At 49.8% G+C, this 19,729-nt stretch overlaps 3 protein-coding genes across 6 annotated transcripts in view; 1 reads left to right on the plus strand and 2 right to left on the minus strand.

The window, feature by feature from the left end:
* Positions 1 to 1,793: 1,793 nt before the first annotated feature.
* Positions 1,794 to 7,041, minus strand: YIPF3 (Yip1 domain family member 3). Its single transcript, XM_005486505.4, has 9 exons — positions 6,908 to 7,041; positions 6,618 to 6,827; positions 6,429 to 6,535; positions 5,798 to 5,843; positions 5,410 to 5,502; positions 4,940 to 5,071; positions 4,311 to 4,424; positions 3,727 to 3,850; positions 1,794 to 2,299 (listed from the first exon to the last, which is right to left on the minus strand). The coding sequence occupies exons 1-9, from the start codon at positions 6,986 to 6,988 to the stop codon at positions 2,178 to 2,180; spliced, it is 1,029 nt and encodes a 342-aa protein (XP_005486562.1). The 5' UTR covers positions 6,989 to 7,041; the 3' UTR covers positions 1,794 to 2,177.
* POLR1C (RNA polymerase I and III subunit C) lies at positions 7,028 to 10,554 on the plus strand. The gene is made up of 9 exons (XM_005486502.4): positions 7,028 to 7,162; positions 7,245 to 7,316; positions 7,619 to 7,726; positions 8,259 to 8,391; positions 8,496 to 8,615; positions 8,819 to 8,971; positions 9,136 to 9,285; positions 9,805 to 9,921; positions 10,234 to 10,554. Exons 1-9 carry the CDS (start codon positions 7,094 to 7,096, stop codon positions 10,350 to 10,352), a joined length of 1,041 nt encoding a protein of 346 aa, XP_005486559.1. The 5' UTR covers positions 7,028 to 7,093; the 3' UTR covers positions 10,353 to 10,554.
* A 1,267-nt stretch (positions 10,555 to 11,821) lies between these two features.
* XPO5 (exportin 5) overlaps positions 11,822 to 19,729 on the minus strand; it is a 29,395-nt gene continuing 21,487 nt past the window's right edge. For all 4 annotated transcript variants that reach the window (XM_014266651.3, XM_005486500.3, XM_005486499.4 and 1 more), the window contains 11 exons: positions 18,989 to 19,085; positions 18,315 to 18,451; positions 17,638 to 17,735; positions 17,150 to 17,196; positions 16,879 to 16,973; positions 16,009 to 16,071; positions 15,430 to 15,512; positions 14,703 to 14,810; positions 14,381 to 14,518; positions 14,053 to 14,217; positions 11,822 to 13,519 (listed from right to left, as the gene is read on the minus strand). In XM_014266651.3, coding sequence (XP_014122126.1) covers positions 13,379 to 13,519; positions 14,053 to 14,217; positions 14,381 to 14,518; positions 14,703 to 14,810; positions 15,430 to 15,512; positions 16,009 to 16,071; positions 16,879 to 16,973; positions 17,150 to 17,196; positions 17,638 to 17,735; positions 18,315 to 18,451; positions 18,989 to 19,085 — 1,172 coding nt within the window. In that variant the 3' untranslated portion in view covers positions 11,822 to 13,378. The remainder of the gene's footprint in view (positions 13,520 to 14,052; positions 14,218 to 14,380; positions 14,519 to 14,702; positions 14,811 to 15,429; positions 15,513 to 16,008; positions 16,072 to 16,878; positions 16,974 to 17,149; positions 17,197 to 17,637; positions 17,736 to 18,314; positions 18,452 to 18,988; positions 19,086 to 19,729) is intronic.

Here is a 19,729-nt window from a genome sequence, read left to right on the forward strand (position 1 = left end):
TGTGCTTTGAGTGAAAATGCAGGGCACAGCTTCACCCCTCTGGTTCAGCTGAGTGGCTCAGTGCAGGAGGGAGCACAGCTGTTCTCCAATTGTGTCATAAATCAGCAATGGTACAAGTTTGGTGCAGAATGGTTTGTTTTTCCTCAGCTGAACTTACTCCAGTGACAATTGTCTCTTTCTCCTTTCCTTCCCCCCTGCCAGTACTTCCAGAGTTTGCACCGACAGAAATGGATCCATTCTAGGCTGCCAGGGCAAGAATTTGGAATTAGAAACAAACCTCCCATGGAGATACAAAGAGAGAAATACCAGAAGCAGCATTACAAACTATCATTTCCATTTTGTTAAGTTTTGAAGTAATAGAAATTCTAGGAGCTTAAAGTGGTTCAATTGGTCTAAAAAACCCCATGGAGACCACTAGCCAAAATAAGTAACAATTACCCCAGGTAGCTTGTTCTTAATGCTGTTCTTCAGCAAAAATGTTTCCCAAAGAAGGGGGTCAACAGGGGAGAAGAGAGTGAGGGAACCTGTCTGTTACAGGTGTCACTGTCAGCTGAGAAGTTTTTTGCTCTTGAAAGGGGAACAAATTATGAATGTGGGAATAAGCAAATAGTGGAAAGTAAGTCTGTGACTGAAAATAACCAAGTCCTGTCCAGTGACATTTTTTTCAACTGAAGCAGATGAAAAACCTGATTACAGTAGCTGGCACTGTCTTCCTCTCTTTCACTGCACCTTGGCACTAGTCTGAATGCCACTACAGCTGCATCCTCTCCCATTAATATCAACAAGGGACCAAACAGTGCAGTTCTAACATACTGCCTTGTGCACTTGTGGGCACACCAGGAAAGGGCCATATCCTGGGTTTTTTCTGCCTGAGTTTAAAGATGACCTTCTCTGAGGGGTGGCTCCTCTCCCCCAGACATCCAGAACCACAGGGAGAGAAAAGATGAAAGCAGACCAGTAGAAGTTTGAGCAGTGAGGGAAGGCTGAACTACTCAGTTGTGAGTTACTGCAGTGCAGGTAAGCCTAGACTGGGCTGCTCTGCTTACCCATCCTTACTGGAGATTTCCTGCATCAACACACTGGAGATTAATATGGCCACTCTATTTCCATTACACACTCTGCTACTTCTCCTTTGTTAAATGGAAACACCAGAGAAAAGCTTGCCAGAGACTCTCAAGGCCCCAAGAGTCCTTTCAAACAAAGGCCTAGACTCAGCTTGAAAAGCCAGGCAGTGCACAGCAGAATGGGTGTCTGGGGAACAGAATGCCACTCCTGCCCAGAGGTGACAGTCCCATGGCTGGGAGACATGAGGGCCAGCAGCACAAGGGTGGGCTGAACTGGCCTCCTCGTAGAAATATCCACTGAAAACCATGCACAAACATGCTGCCCTGCATGCCCCACAGAGCAACATGGCAGAAGGGTGGCAGGAACAAAGGCATGGGGACAGATACATATTCCTGACATCCAGAGCAGAAGGAATGCTGAGGTGAGATAGCAGCTTGGACCAAGTGATGAGAGAGGGAGCAGTAGGGAACATGACAAGAAAGAGCATGTGGTTAAACACTGTGCTGTTCCTGAAAACCACCAGAGAAAGTGAAGTTCCTGTGCCTTTTGAACTACTACACCTTTGAAAAAGGTGCCCAAAACAGAACATGTATCACAGAACATTTGAAGAAGGACAGCAGAAAACTGCAAAGAATCCTGCTTTGAGTCCAGGACAGGACAGATGAAGGCACAGAGACCCAAACACCATGCTCCCAATTAGACAAGCAGGCTCAAGCATAAGACATCACTCAGCACCAACATCAATTTAATTCTTCCCTCTTCAGGACAGGAACAGGGCAGATACTCCTGGAGTTACATCAGCAAGCGGAAAGAGGGCTAAGGAACAAACTGTGCTGGGAAATCCCAGCTAAACATGCAGGCAACAGAACCACTCTACTCAAGATAGCCCACACCTGGATGGGGGAAGAGTACAGCTCTCCAGAGTCACTGAGGTGTGACTCACCTCTGCTGAGTCCACTCAGCTGCCCAAAACCGTAACGCAGAGGACAGGTCCAGGAAAACAAAACCAAGTTGTCTTCTTGCTGTTCTGTCCTGCTCCTAACAGGCAGCAGGTTACTGTGGCCCTATGCAGCCCCAAAAGTAGTGAAGGAAGCAAGTCCAAGTCTGTAAAACTAGAGGGTCAATGCAATGGCTTTGGCTGTTGTGTTCAGTACAGTATTGGAAACAACTGGAATGTCTCGGGCAACTCTCTGAAAGGGCGGCACGTTGGGTCCTTCCAATGTGTCCAGGATACCTGGAGAACAGAAAAAGGTGGGGGAGGCAAGAGTTAGTTCAGATGATAGCAGATGGTGAAACACATTCCTTCTCGCTTTTCTCTCTGTCCAGGTAGTGGTTGAGGGTGGCAAGGCCCAGAACAGACAAAGCACTTGCAGGTAATGGGAGGAGACATCTAGCCCCAAAGACTAAAAAAGAGTAAACACTTCCATCCAGAGACCACAGGGTGTACACACACATCAGAGCTTGTGCTCGGGGCAGAAAAACTGCATGTTCCCAAAAGCAACACAGACCCTTTTGCTTTGAGGGTGTCAGATCCATCCCCTGCCATTTGACCTGAATGCAGGTACTGCCAGAGATGTTGCTCTGTTGAGGGAAATTGATAAAATCCCGTTTCTACTCCATGCCAGCACAGATCTCGCTCTTAGACCAAGACTTGCTTTCATCCTGAGACACACTTGCAGACTTGCATCAGGAGCTGCAGCTGTGCTGCAATGTGGAATTTCTGTCACTGCAATGCACAACCACGCTTGGCAGGAAATACACACACCAATGCAAATGTCCTCGAGTCTCTGTCAATTACCCTCTTAAGACTGATAATCAGTTTTGGAGTGCTTTGAGGAAAATTGCTTGGAGTATATTTTTTTCTATTTAATCTGACAAAAAGCTGCAGATCAGAACCTTTGCCATAAGAACAGATTCAGGAAAGACAAGATTTATACCCAAAAGGACTTGTAATGCTATTAAGCTAATTATGAAGATTTATCAGAAATATCACAAATGGGTCTGGCTGCCTAAACTCATAGAAGAACTTGCAGAATTGCATATTTACGGATATTTAGGGATCTGGAAACTCTCTAGAGATGGGGTGGGAGAAGAATTTTGCTTTGTTTTTTTTTTTTTTGTTTTTTTTTTTTTTAAGGAGGTTGAGACTTTATTAGGAGAAAAGAAGGAGAGATAGAAGGAGGACACGAACATGCATGGCCTGGTTAACAGTACCAGCTGGGGAAGATACAGCTTCTCCTATCAGCTAGGTAGTAGAAGATACAAAAAGATGTTTAACAAAGAAGGATGAACACTTATAACACATTTCCTGATCAGAGAAAAGCAACCTGACTTCAACAATATTCAGGAAGGGGCTGGACACTGGCATGCAAGAACAGTCAGTGTTGTTACACTTCACTTGTGGGGAAATAATTAGGGTCCTGCATCACAAATTGGGTCTTAAGTGCTAAAACTCAGTGCACAGCAACTACCCCAGTGTTTACCTGCTGCCCTATTTGAACAGTTTCTTCTAAAAAGCTACTGGTAGTGATTTTAGAGCTGGAAATTGGCACAGATGCCCAAAGGACAGATTTAAACGGTCCATCCTTTCTCTCAGAGAGAGAAAAAACAACTTCTCTTCCCCCAGATCTAACAGGATGTCTTTGTATCTCCCTTGCTTACCTTCTACCACCTTGTGATAAGCAAAGTGCAGATAGAGGAGGAAAAGCATATGCAGAGCAGCAAGAGTCCCACACAGGATGAGCCGCTGGGTATGTCCCACGGTGCGTGACACCAACACGGCAACCTAGGACAGAGCAGGTGATCAGAGACAGGGCACCTGTACCTGAGCCTCTGGCACTGCAGCCAGGAACGCATGGAAGAACAGGTCAGGCAGTGAGAATCTGCAGGGACACTGCACTAAGTCTTTTTTGCAGTTTCTACCAACAATTTTGGAGTAATTTGGCACTGTTTTGTGTAGGTGAAACGTGCCCAGTCTTGCCAAGAGACTCAGGCATGGCTCTCCACAGCAGCAAGGGCTGTAAGGGAGTAAATGAACCTCCTGCAGCTGTTAGAATGGGTGAGGATGTTAATCCAAGCAGCACCTCCACACACCAGTAGCAAAATTATGCAGGAGCATAGTTTTCTCCACAGCAGTTTGCCTGGCTGTGAAATGAACCACCAGGCCAAGGAACAGAAAGCAAACTCCACTTCCCTCCCTTCTTCTGTCCCAGGAAGAGGAGGAGCCCAGGCTGCCTGTCCCTTACCATTCGTAGTGTAGAGAGTCCACCAACAACCAACCAGAAGATGTAGAAGAGGGAGTGGAAGTGGATGTTATAGGTGACAAAGAGAGTGATGCAGTGTCCAAAAAGACCATAGCCCTAAGAAAACAAAAACATCCATGTTACAAGCACCAGTCCCACACAAAGGGCCATTGATGAAGAGCAGAACAGCCTATTCCTGCAACACTTCACCACAGCAAAGCCTCACAAGCCACTCATTCACTGCCCAACAGTCAACCAGTACAACAATGGCAGCTCACACATAGATAATCGGTCTGAAGGATTCAGGCATGCCAGAGATTGCAACAACGTGGGAAACAGAAGAAAGATCCTCCAATCCCAGAGAAACTGGAGTCTTCTGGCTTTTTACCACCAGGTTCTCAAATCAGGAAGTGCAAAGCAGGAGACCTGCATGAAGGAATTGCCTCTTTGTACTACTGCTGTGCCAGGGATGGGGCAGGTCAGAAGAACATCCTGGAATCCTGGGTTATTACAGTGCAGTTACCTGCAGTTACCAGCAACTTTACATAGACTTTTCCTGATCTTTGTGAAAAGCTTGTTCTGGAACAGCAAACAGTCAATGTGCACCATAGGGCAGCTCCATGAGTACATACCAGCAGTGACAGCATCTGCACCATGGTGATTTGGGCATTGCACAGATATGCCAGGAAATACATGAAGGATGAGACGCCCAGCCAGTAACCGAAGCAGGTGCCAATAGCTGTGCCCATCAGCGTGCCTTCCCTCTGTGGAGACAGTATCAAGATGGGGAGAACTCAAAGGAGTGACCTGCCAGCACCCAAATTAACCCCTGAGAGTCCCAGACACTTTTTAGGAATTATCAAATAGGTGGCCAGCAGCTTTCAGGGGGCCACAGGACCTAGACCCCAAACTCTCCCAGCAGCAGAGTGTTAAGAGTTTCTGGTATATCTTTCCTCCCACCCCCAAACCAACATCCTCAAATCAATCTGCTTTTCACAAGATGCTTATTCAGTTATAGAAGAGGTTTCCTCTCCTTTTCTAGTGCCAGTACAGCAACCCAGAGCCCAGTCAAATCAGCACTTATCACTGAAACATGACGTACAATGATGGTGTCCGAGGTCTTCATTCCATGCAAAAGAATGGCCACCAGTGTGAAAACCAGCATGAGGGGTCCGTACAGCTCGCCTGCAATCTTCTGCAGGAGGAGACAGGTGAGGGAAAGTTTGGTTAGAGCCCCTGAATATCAGGGTCCCCACCACAGGCGATGTGAGAAGTGCACTGGATGGAGTTTATCACCCAGGTTATCACCTGAGGTCAGGTGACAGCACACTGAGGTTTGGAACAACCATGGAAAGGAGCTACCAACATTTTCAGGGAGAAGAACACCTAACAAACTCAGTCCTTAATAACATGGATTATGTCAAGTTTTAAAAGGTGCCTGTGGGACAGTCACTTGGCCATGGAGTCTGATTCAGCAAAAGGGAACTCACCTGTGGGAAATTAATCATCTTCACAGGAATCATGGACTCCAGCAGTCTGCCTCACAGGAAAACAGGGAATGACAACAGGAGCAGGAAGAATAACAGGATAGTTAACAAAATGCTTCATAAGTAAAAGATGCCATATACCCATTACCAGTGCTTGCTATTGTGTTGACAGGCCTTGAGGAACAGAGGATTATTTACAAAGGGTGAGTCAAGCTCACTAAAGAAAGAAAACCTGTCAGTGGGTTAACTTTGCTGAGGAGGGGCAGATTCAATGAAAATGTTTAGGGATGAGAGATCATTGACAGAACAGCAGGAAGGAAAGGTAGCTTTCCTCCTAAAAGCTCGAAAACCTTTGCCTTGTTGGACTCAATTGTGTTGCAAACCCAACAGAAGCCATATAAGGCAGCCAAGTACAAAAAGAGCCCCTTCTCCTGCCCTGAGCAGCAATGCCAGGTGACAGGGCTGCCAGCCCAGCCACAGGACCTCACTGAGGTGAGCAGGACAATGCACAATGTGTTTATCCATATGTGAGTCTTCCTGCAGGTCTGCCAGCCCTCTGCTGCTCGCTGGCTCGGAGCTGGCAGCCACTCCTGCAGGCACGGAGCCGCCGCCTGCCCGCGACGGGGCTGCCCACCTGGCTCGCACTTGGACGGGCTCCACATCGAAGTAGGGCCGGAGGATGTCGATGTTGGCGTAGAGGCTGAAGGCCCTGGAGGCTTGTCTCTTCCCCACCTGCCACATCTGCGGAGAGAAGGGAGCGGGCAGCGGCCGGCCGGGCAGGCAGGGGCCCCGGGGCCGGGGCCGGCCGGGGGACAGCGCTCACCTGGTCAGCGACCTGCCGGCCCAGCTGCCCCCGCAGCCCCTTCATGCCCAGGAACTCCCCGTCCTCTTCCTCGCCGGCGCCCGCCTCGCCCTCCGCCTCCTCCTCCTCCTCCTCCTCCTTCATGCGCTGGTGCATCTCCCCCATGTCCTCGAAGCTGGAGCCCGACGTGTCGTCCATATTCTCCATGTCGATGACGGCAGAGCCGCCACCCTGCGCCGGGGCACACACAGTGTCAACACCCGCTCGGCCCGGCCCGGCCCGGCCCCGCCGCCGCCCCGGCCCGGCCCCACCTGCATGTTGTCCTCGAAGCCGCCCCATTCCGCGGCGGGGGCACCGCTCCTGCCGCCGCCCGCCGCCCCCGGCGCGGCCATGGTGCCCGTCCCGGCCCCGCCGCGCTGGCCCGGATGGGCGGGAGCCGGATGTGACGGCAGCCGCGAAGCCGCGGGCCGGGCCCGGGAGCCCCGCCCATCGCCCTCATGGCGGCCCGGCGGGCCACGGACGAGATGCGGGACCGCGTGGTCCTGGGCGAGTTCGGCGTCCGCAACGTGAGCGAGCCCGGCGGGGCGGGACGGGGGGCGGCCGGCGCCCGCAGCCCCTCACGGCCCCGCCTGTGCCCTGTTCTCGCAGGTCCACACCACCGACTTCCCCGGCAACTACCCCGGCTACGATGACGCCTGGGACCAGCGGCGCTTCGAGGAGGTGGGTGAGCGGCGCCGGCAGCCGGGGCTGTCCGTGGCTGTGCGGGACCGGGGCTGTCCGTGGCTGTGCGGGACCGGGCCCTGCGGCCGGGGCTGTCCGTGGGTGTGCGGGGCCGGGCCCTGGCCGGGGCTGTCCGTGGGTGTGCGGGGCCGGGCCCTGCAGCCGGGGCTGTCCGTGGGTGTGCGGGGCCGGAGCTGTCTGTAGGTGTGCGGGGCCGGGCCCTGCGGCCGGGGCTGTCTATGGGTGTGCGGGGCCGGGCCCTGCGGTCGGGCCGGCTGATCCGCGGTGCGCGGCTCCCGCAGGCGTTCCGCGTGGACGTGATCCGTGAGGAAGAGGACACCCTGGAGTTCGACATGGTGGGCATTGACGCCGCCATCGCCAACGCCTTCCGCCGCATCCTGCTCGCCGAGGTACCGATGCTCACCTGGGGGTGCCCGCCCAAGACTTGCTTGACAGGGAGCGTGGAATGTCCAGCCTTGCCAGCCCCTGCAGACCGCTGCGGGTTTTAGAATGAAGCACACGTTCATTCCGCATGTGTGCCAGGAGCCCAAAGAGAATTAGGGCTTTAGCAGCATGGGCGATGCCGCCTACTGGCCCTAGTGCCGTTGGTGGTGTCTGCGGGTCAGCCTTTTTCACACAGCTGTGTTGCCAACCCAACAGAAGCCACATAATGCTGCCAAGTACTAAAAGGTTGAGGATGCCTCAAAGCCCTTTCTCCTGCCCTTCACCTCTTGTGATTGATTGTGTGAAAAAACGAGGATGGGAGTTTGTGTGTAGATGGGGTGTAAGGGTATATTGCATAGCCTGATTTAGCAGAAATACCACTCAAAATAGTCTGCATGGCAGTTATTTGTGGGAGAGGAGAGAGACTTGAGCTGGATAATCTCTTTGTATGTAGTTCAGCAATTGTCTTAGGCTGACTTGATCTCTTGTCTCCACGAGGTGCCAACGATGGCTGTAGAGAAGGTCTTTGTGTACAACAACACATCCATTGTGCAGGATGAAATTCTGGCTCATCGGTTGGGCCTCATCCCTATCCGAGCTGACCCTCGGCTCTTTGAGTACAGAAACCAAGGTGAGAATCTTGAATAGAATAGCAATATTGAAGGTTTCTCTCAAAGCAGGAAATCAGGGTCGTGTAAACTGAGCAGAAGTGTGATTTCATATGTTTCTTCCCAGGAGATCAGGAAGGCACTGAAATTGATACTCTGCAGTTTCAGCTGAAAATCAAATGCAAACGAAACCCTCAGGCTGCCAAGGAATCATCTGATCCCGATGAACTCTATTTCAATCATAAAGGTGAGATTGCTCCTAAAAATAGGTGCTGTTTTTTCTTTTTGGTCTTGGAAGACAGGACTTGGGCTGTTTTCTCAGCCCTGTGTGCTCAAAAGGAGAGTTGATTCCGTTCTGCTAAACTTGCTTTTTGCTATCTCCAGTCGTGTACAAGTGAGTGACCTGCTTTGAGGCAGCAGCTGGCTGATGCTTTTGGCTTCTCTTTGCAGTGTACAGCAAACACATGACATGGGTGCCCTTGGGGAATCAGACAGACCTTTTTCCAGATGCTGACTTCCGACCTGTTCACGATGACATCCTTATTGCACTGTTGCGACCTGGCCAGGAAATAGATGTGCTTATGCACTGTGTCAAGGGAATAGGTGAGCACTGGCTCCTGGGGCAGCAGGACAAGGAATGGGAGTGCTTGGGCACTGCGGTGTGATGGGGAAGGGTGGAGAACTGGCTTTTCCCCTGGGACTTTAGGCCCCAGCATCCTTGTTCCCTGAGGCCTGCTCTCATCCTTGACTCTTAACTCTTCTTACAGGTAAGGATCATGCCAAGTTTTCTCCTGTGGCCACAGCCAGCTATCGACTGCTTCCTGACATTACTCTCCTGCAGCCTATTGAGGATGAGGCAGCTGAGACCTTGCAGAAGTGCTTTTCCCCTGGGGTCATTGAGGTCCAGAATATCAATGGTACTTTTTTCCTGTGCTAAGTGCCTTGTTCCTTGCAAGCTTTAGTAGAGATGATTGGAGCTTGGAGCCAGACTTTGCAGGGACAAAACCACATTGTGATGTTGCCTTGCTGATGAATGGTTCGTGCTTTTCTGAGCCTGGTTTTGTGGATGAGTGGCTGCCACGTGTAGATGTGTTGGGTGATGAACAGGGAGGTCCCTGAAATAAATTTGATACCTGTCCACAGAGCTCTGCAGCTGCTGACTGCAGCTTCCAGTGCTGTTCAGTTGTGACATTGGGTAGTGAGCTGGAAAAGCAGCTGAATGTGGAGACTTCTTGTGTCCTTCCAGGGGTGCAAGTAGGCTTAGCGTTTGGGTTTCCTGCCAGGTTGGAGTTTCATGTTGGCTATGTGCTAATTCTTGATATTGGTGTCTCCCAGCCTTTTGTGAGGGGGGAGTGCCTGTTTGAAGTGAGCATGTGCTGCGTCCATAAGGCACCCACCTGCTGCAATTTTCCCATTTTGTTTCATCTTCCCTTTAGGAAAAAAGGTGGCGAGAGTCGCCAATGCACGGCTGGACACGTTCAGCAGAGAAGTTTTCCGACACGAGGGTCTGAAAAACCTTGTGCGCCTGGCAAGAGTACGGAACCATTACATCTGTAAGTGCCCCGTTTTCCACAGAGTGAGGACATGGCTTGTGAGAACAGCAGTGACTGGCCAGCATGTGTGGCTGGCTCTGTGCCTGCTCTCACCCTCAGCATCCAAACATTTAGAATGCGATGGGTAACTGCTTGCTTTGGGAACCTGGAAATTGAATCTGTTGGTGCCTCATGCTGCCAAAGGTAGCTGCTTCTGGCTGTGAAGATCTGGCTTGTTGCTGGCTGTGAGGTGTAAGGGAAGGTGAGGGACAGCAGCATGGAGGCTGAGGCTGCCTCGTAGCTCTGCTGACTTGTGTCTGTGTCTCTGTGCAGTTTCCGTGGAGTCGACGGGTATCTTGCCTCCAGATGTGCTGGTGAGTGAAGCCATCAAGATCCTGATGGGAAAGTGCCAGCGTTTCCTCAATGAGCTGGACTCTGTGGCTATGGAGTGACCAGGCTGTAGCTGGGAAAGCAGAAACCTGAACTGCTGTTCTGGGCTTCCTGCACCTGCCCCCAAGGGGAATTCCTCTTCCATAGGCAGGAGGCTTGTTAAGGGCTTGCTAGGAGTCCAAGGACTATCTCTTTGGATTTTTCTGTTGGTAATGAAATGCAGTGAGAAGATGCACTAAAATAAAGGTTTGTTTTTTTTTTAAAGCTGTCTCCTGTGCCATTCACAATTGTGAAACCATAATACATGGAGAAGAAAGTGGCAGTATGTCTAAAGATGAGTAACAGCATTTATTTTAGATGGTATGCAGTGAAGAAGACTGATGGGCAGCGTAGTAAAGCACTTCACAGCAGGTCAGTGAGGTTTAACGAGTTGCTGTTAGAGCATGGCTGTTTTGTGGGTGTTTCAGACCAGCTCAGGGATAGTTAATATGGTAGAGAAAAGGCTGTACTGTCAGTTTCTTCATAGGAGAGGTGTCAGAGGACTGGAACACCCCTCCTATGAAGAAACTGAGAGAGCTGGGATTGTTCAGCCTGGAGAACAAGAAAGCTCCAGGGAGACCCTGTTCTGGCCTTTCAGTGTATCAAGGGGCCATGGGGAAAGACTTTACCAGGGTCTGTACTGACAGGCTGAGGGCCAACAGTTTTGAACTTGAGGAGGTAGGCTCATATTGAACATGATATTTTTTACAATGAGGATAGAGAGAGGTAAGCTGTCACAGGTTGCCCAGAGCTGCGAATGCCCCATCCCTGGAAGTGTTTAAGGCCAGGTTAGATGGGGCATTGAGCAGCATGGTTGAGTATTAAGAGTTGAAAATGTCTTGGAGTATTGATGTGTCCCAGTTGCTGAAGTCAAAGCACACTATAGTGCTAGACCTCAGCAGGTAAGTAGAATGAAAGTTCTGTTTCCTTGGCATAGAATTACTTGAGTGTAAAGATCCTGTTAGGGTAAACATGCTGTAGGGAGGAGGTACACTTGGCATCCTGGCTCCAACCCCAACCTGTCCCATGCCATGCTGCAGACCCAGGCATATGCTGCATGTGTCTATCACATGTTCTATCTATCTATCTATCTATCTATCTATCTATCTATCTATCTATCTATCTATCTATCTATCTACTTCTCTGTGCTATTTCTTCACATGCTTATGGGACAGACCCTGGAAAAGCCTAAGGGTTTTGCTTTGACAGCACATACCCCTGAAGCTGTACGCTGGGACCTAGAATTAAAATAAACTAGCAGTGACAAATAAATACTTTAAAAATGCAATTTCCCCCCCACCTAATTAAACTATATAGTCTGGAATGGTTCACCCCCTCCCTGACAGTGTACTAACCACCAGCAAAGGTGCCCCCTTTTTGGTAACTGGAATAAAGAATGCTGAGAAATCTCCAGGCAGGCAGTCTGGTCAGACCAAAGGCCTCAGATCTTACTGAAACAGATGAAAGAATAAAAATGAAACATGACACCATGTGTATGAAACTGGAATAGCTTTACTGACATTCAGGTGTAACACAACCAGTTCAGAGACAGCTTCGGATTTAAACATTCCTACAAAAAAGGTTTAAAATTCATTTTACAAAAACCCCTTGTGTCTAGCATGAAGTCACAGAATGTTAAAAATATCACAACACAATAAATACACCCAGCCTTTGTTAGAGCCAGGAGCCATGTTAGCTCAGAGGTTAAAAAAGTTTGAGGCTAGGAAGAAAGTGGAGGGCGCTGGTGGAACAGCAGGGGCAGGAGGGTGAGTGGATGCCCAAGGCCTGCTCTTCTATCTGCACTCCCACACCTCCCAACACCAGCCTTTTTGTCCAGTCTGTCCATGTGGAGACATCACTTCTCCACCTACCACAGTTTATTACTTGTTCTGCCTCCTGGATGGCAAAACTGCCAGCTAGCTCTGGACAGACCTTCCTAGCTCCTGGGCTAACTCTAGGATAGATTGTGTAGTATTTGTCATGTAAGAAGAACCAGCTTTGCAGACTGGAGTGGCTTCATTAGAGTCCCACCACATCCAAAACCCAGTTTCTGACCTGGCTCCCCCCTGTAAACTGCAGTATAAAGCCCACCCCTCCTGCCCCCCCATGCAATTCTCTGGGACGTACCAGACTGGGTAAAAACAGGGGCTTACTGTCACCTCCACTGCAACAGGGCAGGGAGATCCCTTTTGGATTGCAGGTACTTCAGGTATTGGTCCAGATTTTATCTACCCTGTGCTGGCCAAGTTCTAGTCTACAGGGCATGGAAAAATGAAAAAAAAATTAAGAAAAAATATGTCCTGCTCCCCCTGAGAGATGTCCAAGAAAGGCTGGCACAAAGTAGAAGCCTTCCATTTGGCTCTGGGTAGAACAAGCTGTATGATCATATCTATACATACATATGTATATATATGACAGTGTCTGCCTCTTTCTAGAGAGCAGTTGCACCTTAGAAAGGCTGATCTCACAGGAGATCCTAGAGCACTGCTAGGCTTCCTGGCACGCAGCCCTCAGCCCAAGGCTCAGCATCCTGGAGGGAAACGGATTCAGCAGAATTGCAGTCCGCTAGGGACAAGTGCTGAGAAGCATGACAGGAGTGTCTGATGTGTTCCCTACAAAGCCTGGCTACTAGCACCCAGAGGAAGATTAGATTAGGGTAGCCCCTTTTCACATGGCACACTACTCTGCCTTTTGCATTAATCCTAAACCCCAAGGGCTGAAGAGGTGGAGCGAGAGTGACCCAAGGCTACAAGATGACAGGCTTTACCCTAAAGAGGTCTATGCACTCAGCTCCCACTTTGCAGAGAAGCAGAGGTGTAAAGATGCTCATCCAATGGAGGGGAAGGAGTCACGGGAAGAGCTTAATATTGACTGGTTCAAATGCCACCGCAGGCCCCATCCCAGTGTATGGAAGAGAAGGGGACGGGACCCGTAAGGGGCTTTATTCAGACAATGCTTGTGGAGGCAGTGACAAGGAGAATCTAATGTGCTTACTATGAGGAGAGACAAATTATAAGGTAGGGGAGGAGATGGCTGCAGCATCCCAGGCTCAGGGCTCAAAGAGTACATTGAAGCCCTCTCCATCCTCGTTTTCTAGCACATCTGTCTCCAGTGATGGCTTCACCTTTTTGAAGAGAGATGGAAGGTTCCGGATATGAACCTCCTTGCGGAACTGCTCCCCAATGGGCTTCTGCAGAGGACAGACAGGCAGACATCAATCATTTCTGTCTTCATACCCCCATGCAGCTCAGGGGCAGCTTGCTTGCACATCAGAGGCACACCCCAGGTTCTGAGCAATTCCTAGGCCTGGACTCTGTCCTTGCATTTTGAGGAACTTCAGGCCTGGCCTCTCCCAAGTGCCAGGGCACTGAGCTAACCTTTAAAATACCAGCTTCCCAGCTTCTATTCAATGTCAAAGGCTCCACCACCACCATCCTCACAGAAGTCCAATGCCCACCCAGCAGCTTCAACCAAACATTTTAACACCATTTCCCCGGGCACCCTTGTGCAAGGTACCCATCTGCTGCCTCTCAGTGAGAGGCCATTGCTGGAGGGGCTGCCCAGGACCTCCAGGATGAAGAGAGGCACTAAGAACAAGCACTAAGAACATGCTGCAACAGCCTCCTGGCTGGGAAGAGGGGTGGTTGCTGAGAGGAGGCAGGCTGGCTACCCCATCACTTTGCAGCATACAGCTGTGAAATATTCCTCCAGGCTATCACTTACCCCAATGCAACCTGAGATGAGGCGCTTGAAGTGATCCTTCCGGCGCTTGTCTGCCACTTTTTGCAGTGTTGGGTTGAGAAGCTTTGAATCAAACTGCTCCAAAGAGTCCAGCTGGATGTCTGGGATCTGCTCCATCACTGCCTTCAGCTCCCCATAGCGAGGGCGCTGCATGGAGAAGTACCATTAACACAGCTCTGCCACAGTAACAGCCTGGCCCTCACTGGGGCCATTAACTCCTCTGCCCCTACCCACTAGGCATAGGATCACTTTTCACCATTCCCCTCACATTCCTCAACCTCACATTTGGATGAAGAACAGAATTTCTCACCAAGGCCTCGTAGATCTGGAAAGCCAGGTGGACAAGAGCTGCCATGCAGCCATCGTGCTGCCCATGTACCTGCAAGCCCTTGAGCACACTTGTGAAAAACCAGGACACAGCATCAGGAAGGAGGTTTCCTGGAAGCACCTGGGGAAGAAGCACTGTCAGCACTGAAACAAGATACTGGTGGGTACACAACCACCTTTCTGCATCAGCTTGCTCTTCCTGGGGGAGAAGGTGCCCAGGGGTGAAGCAGCCACACTTCTCACAACATTGAGAGCTTCCTCTTCCAACCCTGCCAGAACTATTCCCTTCTTCCTCCCAGAGGTACCTGTTTGAGCAGTGGCCAGCAAAGCTGTGTTGTGGTTCTTTGGCAGGACAAGGTGTCCTTCCAGGACAGGGATGTGTAGGCAGTGATCAGCACTGCAGTGCAAACATCCTGAAAAGGAGTCAGAGAGGAAAACCAGTCAGAGGAACTATTTTCTACTTCCAGCATTCAAACCTGATAGGAGCCAAGAAGCAATTCAGAGAATGTGCAGGAGCTTCTGAGAATGCTGCATGTTACTGTTGCTCTACCGAAAGGTGTTCACCCAGTGTGCACCATCAGAACCATGAGGGACCAGTGTTAACCTGCTCCCTTCATCTCCCTGGGAAAGACCCTGGAGCACTCATGGACTCTGGTCAGCTGCTACTCTCAAGTCACTACAAAAGCTTCTACAAGAGCTTCCACAGCAGAGAGTACAGATTAAAAAAGCTGAATGAAAACTGGGCCCCAGGATGAAGGCAGAGCCAGGGAGCACCCTGAGGGCTGAATATCCATGGCCTCTTCCCTAAAAGGGCTGGACCTCTGTAGCTGTGTGTTATAACTGGATCCCAACCCCATTTGCTTTGTGGCTTCTGCAAGGCCCTTAGAAGCCATATATGCTCCTAAGAGGTGATTCCCACGTCAGGAACACTCCAGCAGCCTAGATCTCTGCAGCACTGTCTGGCTGCAGAGCAGACAAGTGTGACAAAGAGTACAGAGAAAGGATGGTGGCAGTCAGAGCACACCCTCTTACCTCTTGCTTCATCAGACACTTGCCAAGCTCGGTGAGCTCTGCGTTGGCAGGGGGAGTCACCTCCGTGGCCATCGCCTCATCATCTGCAGAGCAAAGGCTGCACTGTGAACGTGGCCTCCCAAGGACTGAGGGGGACACAGGGAGGCTGCAAGAACTAAGCTGGGAGCCAGGAGACAGCACACAGAATCGGTGTCCTGGCACAGCTTACCCAGAACATCTCTTTTCAAGCAAAAAGCACCCACCCTTGGTGGGGCAGGAGGGGCATGCAACTGGCTACCTTCAGCTCTTGGGAAAGTGTTCACATCCCCCTCTGCTCCTCAGCCCACTTCTCAGAACCTTAGGAACCAGCTGTTCCAATATGGCACCTGTGAACCCTGCAGCACATTCATTTCCAGGCTAGACTGGGTTTTTCGATGGCTCCCAGGCAGGCTGGGCAGGACAGAGCTGAAGGCTCTTTCCAAGCCTACAGCCCTGACACAAAACTTCCAGCATCAGCCCAGCCTCCCACTCAAGAAACAGGAAAGGAACAGTGTTTGTGTACACCAAGGGCAGGAAAGGCAAAGGTTGGCATTTACTTACCATCTCCATCCACAGCAGCAGCAGTGTTCTGTTCAACACCTTTCTTAGTAACACAGCAAACAGCTGCAAAAACAGTTGCAGGTCAGAGGAGCAGAAAAGGGAAGATGCTACTGCAGAACATGCAGAGATTATCCTACAGACTCTGATGGGCTCACAGCTGCTTCAAGCTCCCCCAGCTCTTACAGGGAATCTGAAGAATCAGAAAGCCCAGTATAAAAACTCAATACTGCACTACCTGGAAGGCTCTAACACCCCACCCACAGTGGAACCTGCTGCACAGAGCTTGCTTTGTACTACTGAGAACCAGGAATGTGCAAAACCATCTGAAGCCCATAACCCAAGAAGAACACTGACTTAAAGCAAAAAGGCCAGTCAAGAAAGGAGACAGAAGATTGATATCTGTACAAAGCCATGCTGACACAAATATTCTGTTGGAGAAGGGGAACAGAAGGAAGACTGCTTTGGGGGACAGACTCCTCCCTTATGTCTGGTTAGACACATGGCAACTGCCAGCAACAAAACTGCTCTACACTTGGCTTGTCCACAAATCCATGTCCTATACAGGATTCTGAAGCACAGAATGGGAGAACCCAATTCCCTGCAGGACTGGATTCCTACAGGAATGGTGCCAAAACCATGGAGCCCTAAAAGCTAAAAAATGGAAGAATATCTCTTCTGAAGGTTTTCAATTATCTCAAACTAGGTTGTAGCAAAGATTTTGGCAGGGCTGTCTCACAGCTGCATTCTCATGGTTATGTTACATACTACTGATGGTTATAATAAAGTTTACTGCACATTGGGAATTCCTGTTGTCCACTCCAGGGAAAACTTCCCCAAATATCTCAGGAGACCTAAGCTGATTTCACTTACTGGCAAGATCCATCACTTCTCGAGTCAGCATCCTGACCAGCTGTTCCTCAAGCATCTCCTGAGACTCAGGGTTGTCATCTGCAGCATCATCCTCACTGAGGAGAACAGGTTTTAGTTTGACAGGAGCCAATGCCTTTAAGTACCCCTCCACCCAAACACAGGGAATGAGGCACCAGTGTGTCTGCCAGCCCTTGCTAGCAGGGCTGCTCCTGGACAAAGGGTCACATAAAAGACCCCATTTCCCTCTTTGTACCAAGGGGTGGAAGCTTACCAGAGCATGTTTCGCTGGTTGATCACCTGCCATTTCTGGGACAACCTCTGTTCAAGACAGGAAGGAAAGATTAAATCTGGACACAATGCAAGGAGACCCAAGCAATATCTACTGGCAGAAGCACAAGAGCTTTAAATGCCATTTTGAACAGCAGGAGAACTGGTACCAAGTGTGCTGGAATGTGAATGAGCTGTCATGAAAATGAGAGGACATGGAAAAAAAAAACATAAACAAACCCCAAAACTATCAGGGCTGCAGGTTGAGTTGTTCGTGTCCACAGGTTTGAACTCACAGCAAGGGGGGCTGTGCAACAGTCAGGGTTCAATGCACTTTACAGGCCCCTCTAAACATCATCAAAATCATTAAGCATCAAGGCTCTGCCCTCATCTCTGCTGGCTCTGTAGAGACAGACATTCCCACTTGTTGCTGCCAGCTGCTACAGGAGTCAGGGCTGCCAAGGAACAGGCACTGAACGAGCTATTTCTTACCATGTGCAGGTAGGTGAAGAGTGGTCCCAGCACGGGGCAGACAAGGGTTTCGTAGTATTCTGCAGGGCAGGAAAGTACCAAGGGCTTCACAAACACACCTGCACAGAGCAGTTAAGGAAGAGATCCAACACAGCCAGCTGTGCCCAAGGCAGCCCATTCCACTGGGAGGCCAAGGGACAGGCACTTGGAAGCCCACCTTCTCACAGCCCTGAACTAACAAGTGCCATCTCTATACAGGAAGAACATCAGCTATTCAGCTCTTTCCCCTGACAGTTCAGCTGAGAAAGTTAAGGGTACTTAGCACCCACATCCCAGCTGTGAGACTGAATGTCCAACCCTGGAAAGCATGTTGGGAAACCCACACATGATCTCCCAGAGCAGCACATCCTAATGTCAAGCTCCTCACTATCCAAGCCTCCTTGCCCTTCAGAAGGCACTACTCACCTCTCACAGTGCCTCCAGAACCACACAAATCCTTGGCATTTATTCTGACCCCACACACTGCTTGTTCTGCTTGTGCCCTCCTAGCATCACACCTCACCTACACCAGGTGTATTCCTGTTTGTTTGCCTCCTCAATCACCCTTCTTTGTCTTGGCCATACTGAAAACAAAGCAGGGTTTAAATTTATGTCTTCAGAGCCTCCCAAGCTGGCCTGAGACAGTGATGGAAGGATACGGAGCATGGGACGCAGTCTGTAATCAGGAATGTTGTTGAGGTTGTTGAAAGCAGAGCTGAGGAGCTGGGTGGCAAGACCCTCAACAGTGTAGAAATCCTGTTGCATGGAGGGGCCTGCATTTCCCAGGATGTGAAAACTTCAACAAAAGAACAAGTTAGTTACATGTCTGCCAGATAACAAGTACCCCATCTCTGATCTGCAAAGGCTACAAGTACTATCATCTTGAGACTACACAGTTGTCACATGCCTAAACAAATACTATAGAGGAATTTCAGCACAGCATCTCTTTTTCTGGGATACTGCAGAGGGACAATGAATTAAGCATTTAAGTACTACAAGGTGCTTTGCTTTCAAGTGCTGATGTACCCTGACAGATAATGAGAAGTGGCAAAAGAGACAAACTAACCAGGATATCAGGTAAGCGCTCCAATCTGACTACCTAACTGCAGAAGAGCTAAAAGCAGATCCCCATTTTGAGGTACTTTTCCCAGACTGTTCCATGTCTGTGTGGCAGGTTACAACCACTGTACATATGCCACCACTGCAGTTTGTACTTGGGTATTGCAGGATACAGCTCATATTAAAAGTCTATTCTAAAGGAAGCCAGGACCCCACAATAACCTGCTGCTCTGGCTGTGCAGTGCTGCATTGTGGTGAGATATGGTGCTCTTACCAGTTGTCATAGAGGGTACAAAAGAAGCCCTGCATCCTTTCTAAGACTGTTTTGTAAACAGGAGAGTCATAAAGATCCAACAAAGGCTGAGGGAGGCCTGTGGGAAGGAATAAGCTTCAGTTACATTGATGAGAGAGCACGGTGCACCTTCAGAGCATGATGGGCAGGCCACAGCCAGCTTGACAACAGCAAGGGAAGCTCTTGGCAAGAACCAAATACAAAGTGGTGCAGCAACCCTGGGGCAGAGAGTCAGAGGTCAGCCAGGTTCAGGTTGGTGGCACCCAGAGCAGAGGTGTTTCCACTGAGGTTGTTGTAGCTGCCTTATTTCCCTGAAGTAGAACTTACTTGAGCTGTCAGAACCCAGTCAGCAGCAAAGCTGACAGTTGTTGCAGCTCCTCTAATAGCTCATCTCTTCAGGTTTGTATTCTCTGCCAGGATACAAGCTACTGTTGAACTATAATATTAACAAGTTTAGAGCAGAGATCAAGGCCCTGCTGCTTTATGTGCAGGGGCTCACAGAGTTTTTAAAGTCACAGAAAACAGGTAAAGGAACCGTGTTCTCATTTTATAGATAGGAAATGGAGAAAAAAAGACAAACCAACTTCCCCAAAATATTCCACTGTGAACACAGCTTCTGTGTTCACAAGCTGAGACCTGTTTTAAGAAGGCTCCAAAGGCCTCCTTCTAATATGCTGTCTAGGAACAAATGCCAGGGTCATACTGCACAACTTGGCTCTTGCA

This window comes from Zonotrichia albicollis, chromosome 3 (genome assembly GCF_047830755.1).
Source record: "Zonotrichia albicollis isolate bZonAlb1 chromosome 3, bZonAlb1.hap1, whole genome shotgun sequence".
In the NCBI taxonomy this organism is placed as follows: Eukaryota; Metazoa; Chordata; class Aves; order Passeriformes; family Passerellidae; genus Zonotrichia; species Zonotrichia albicollis.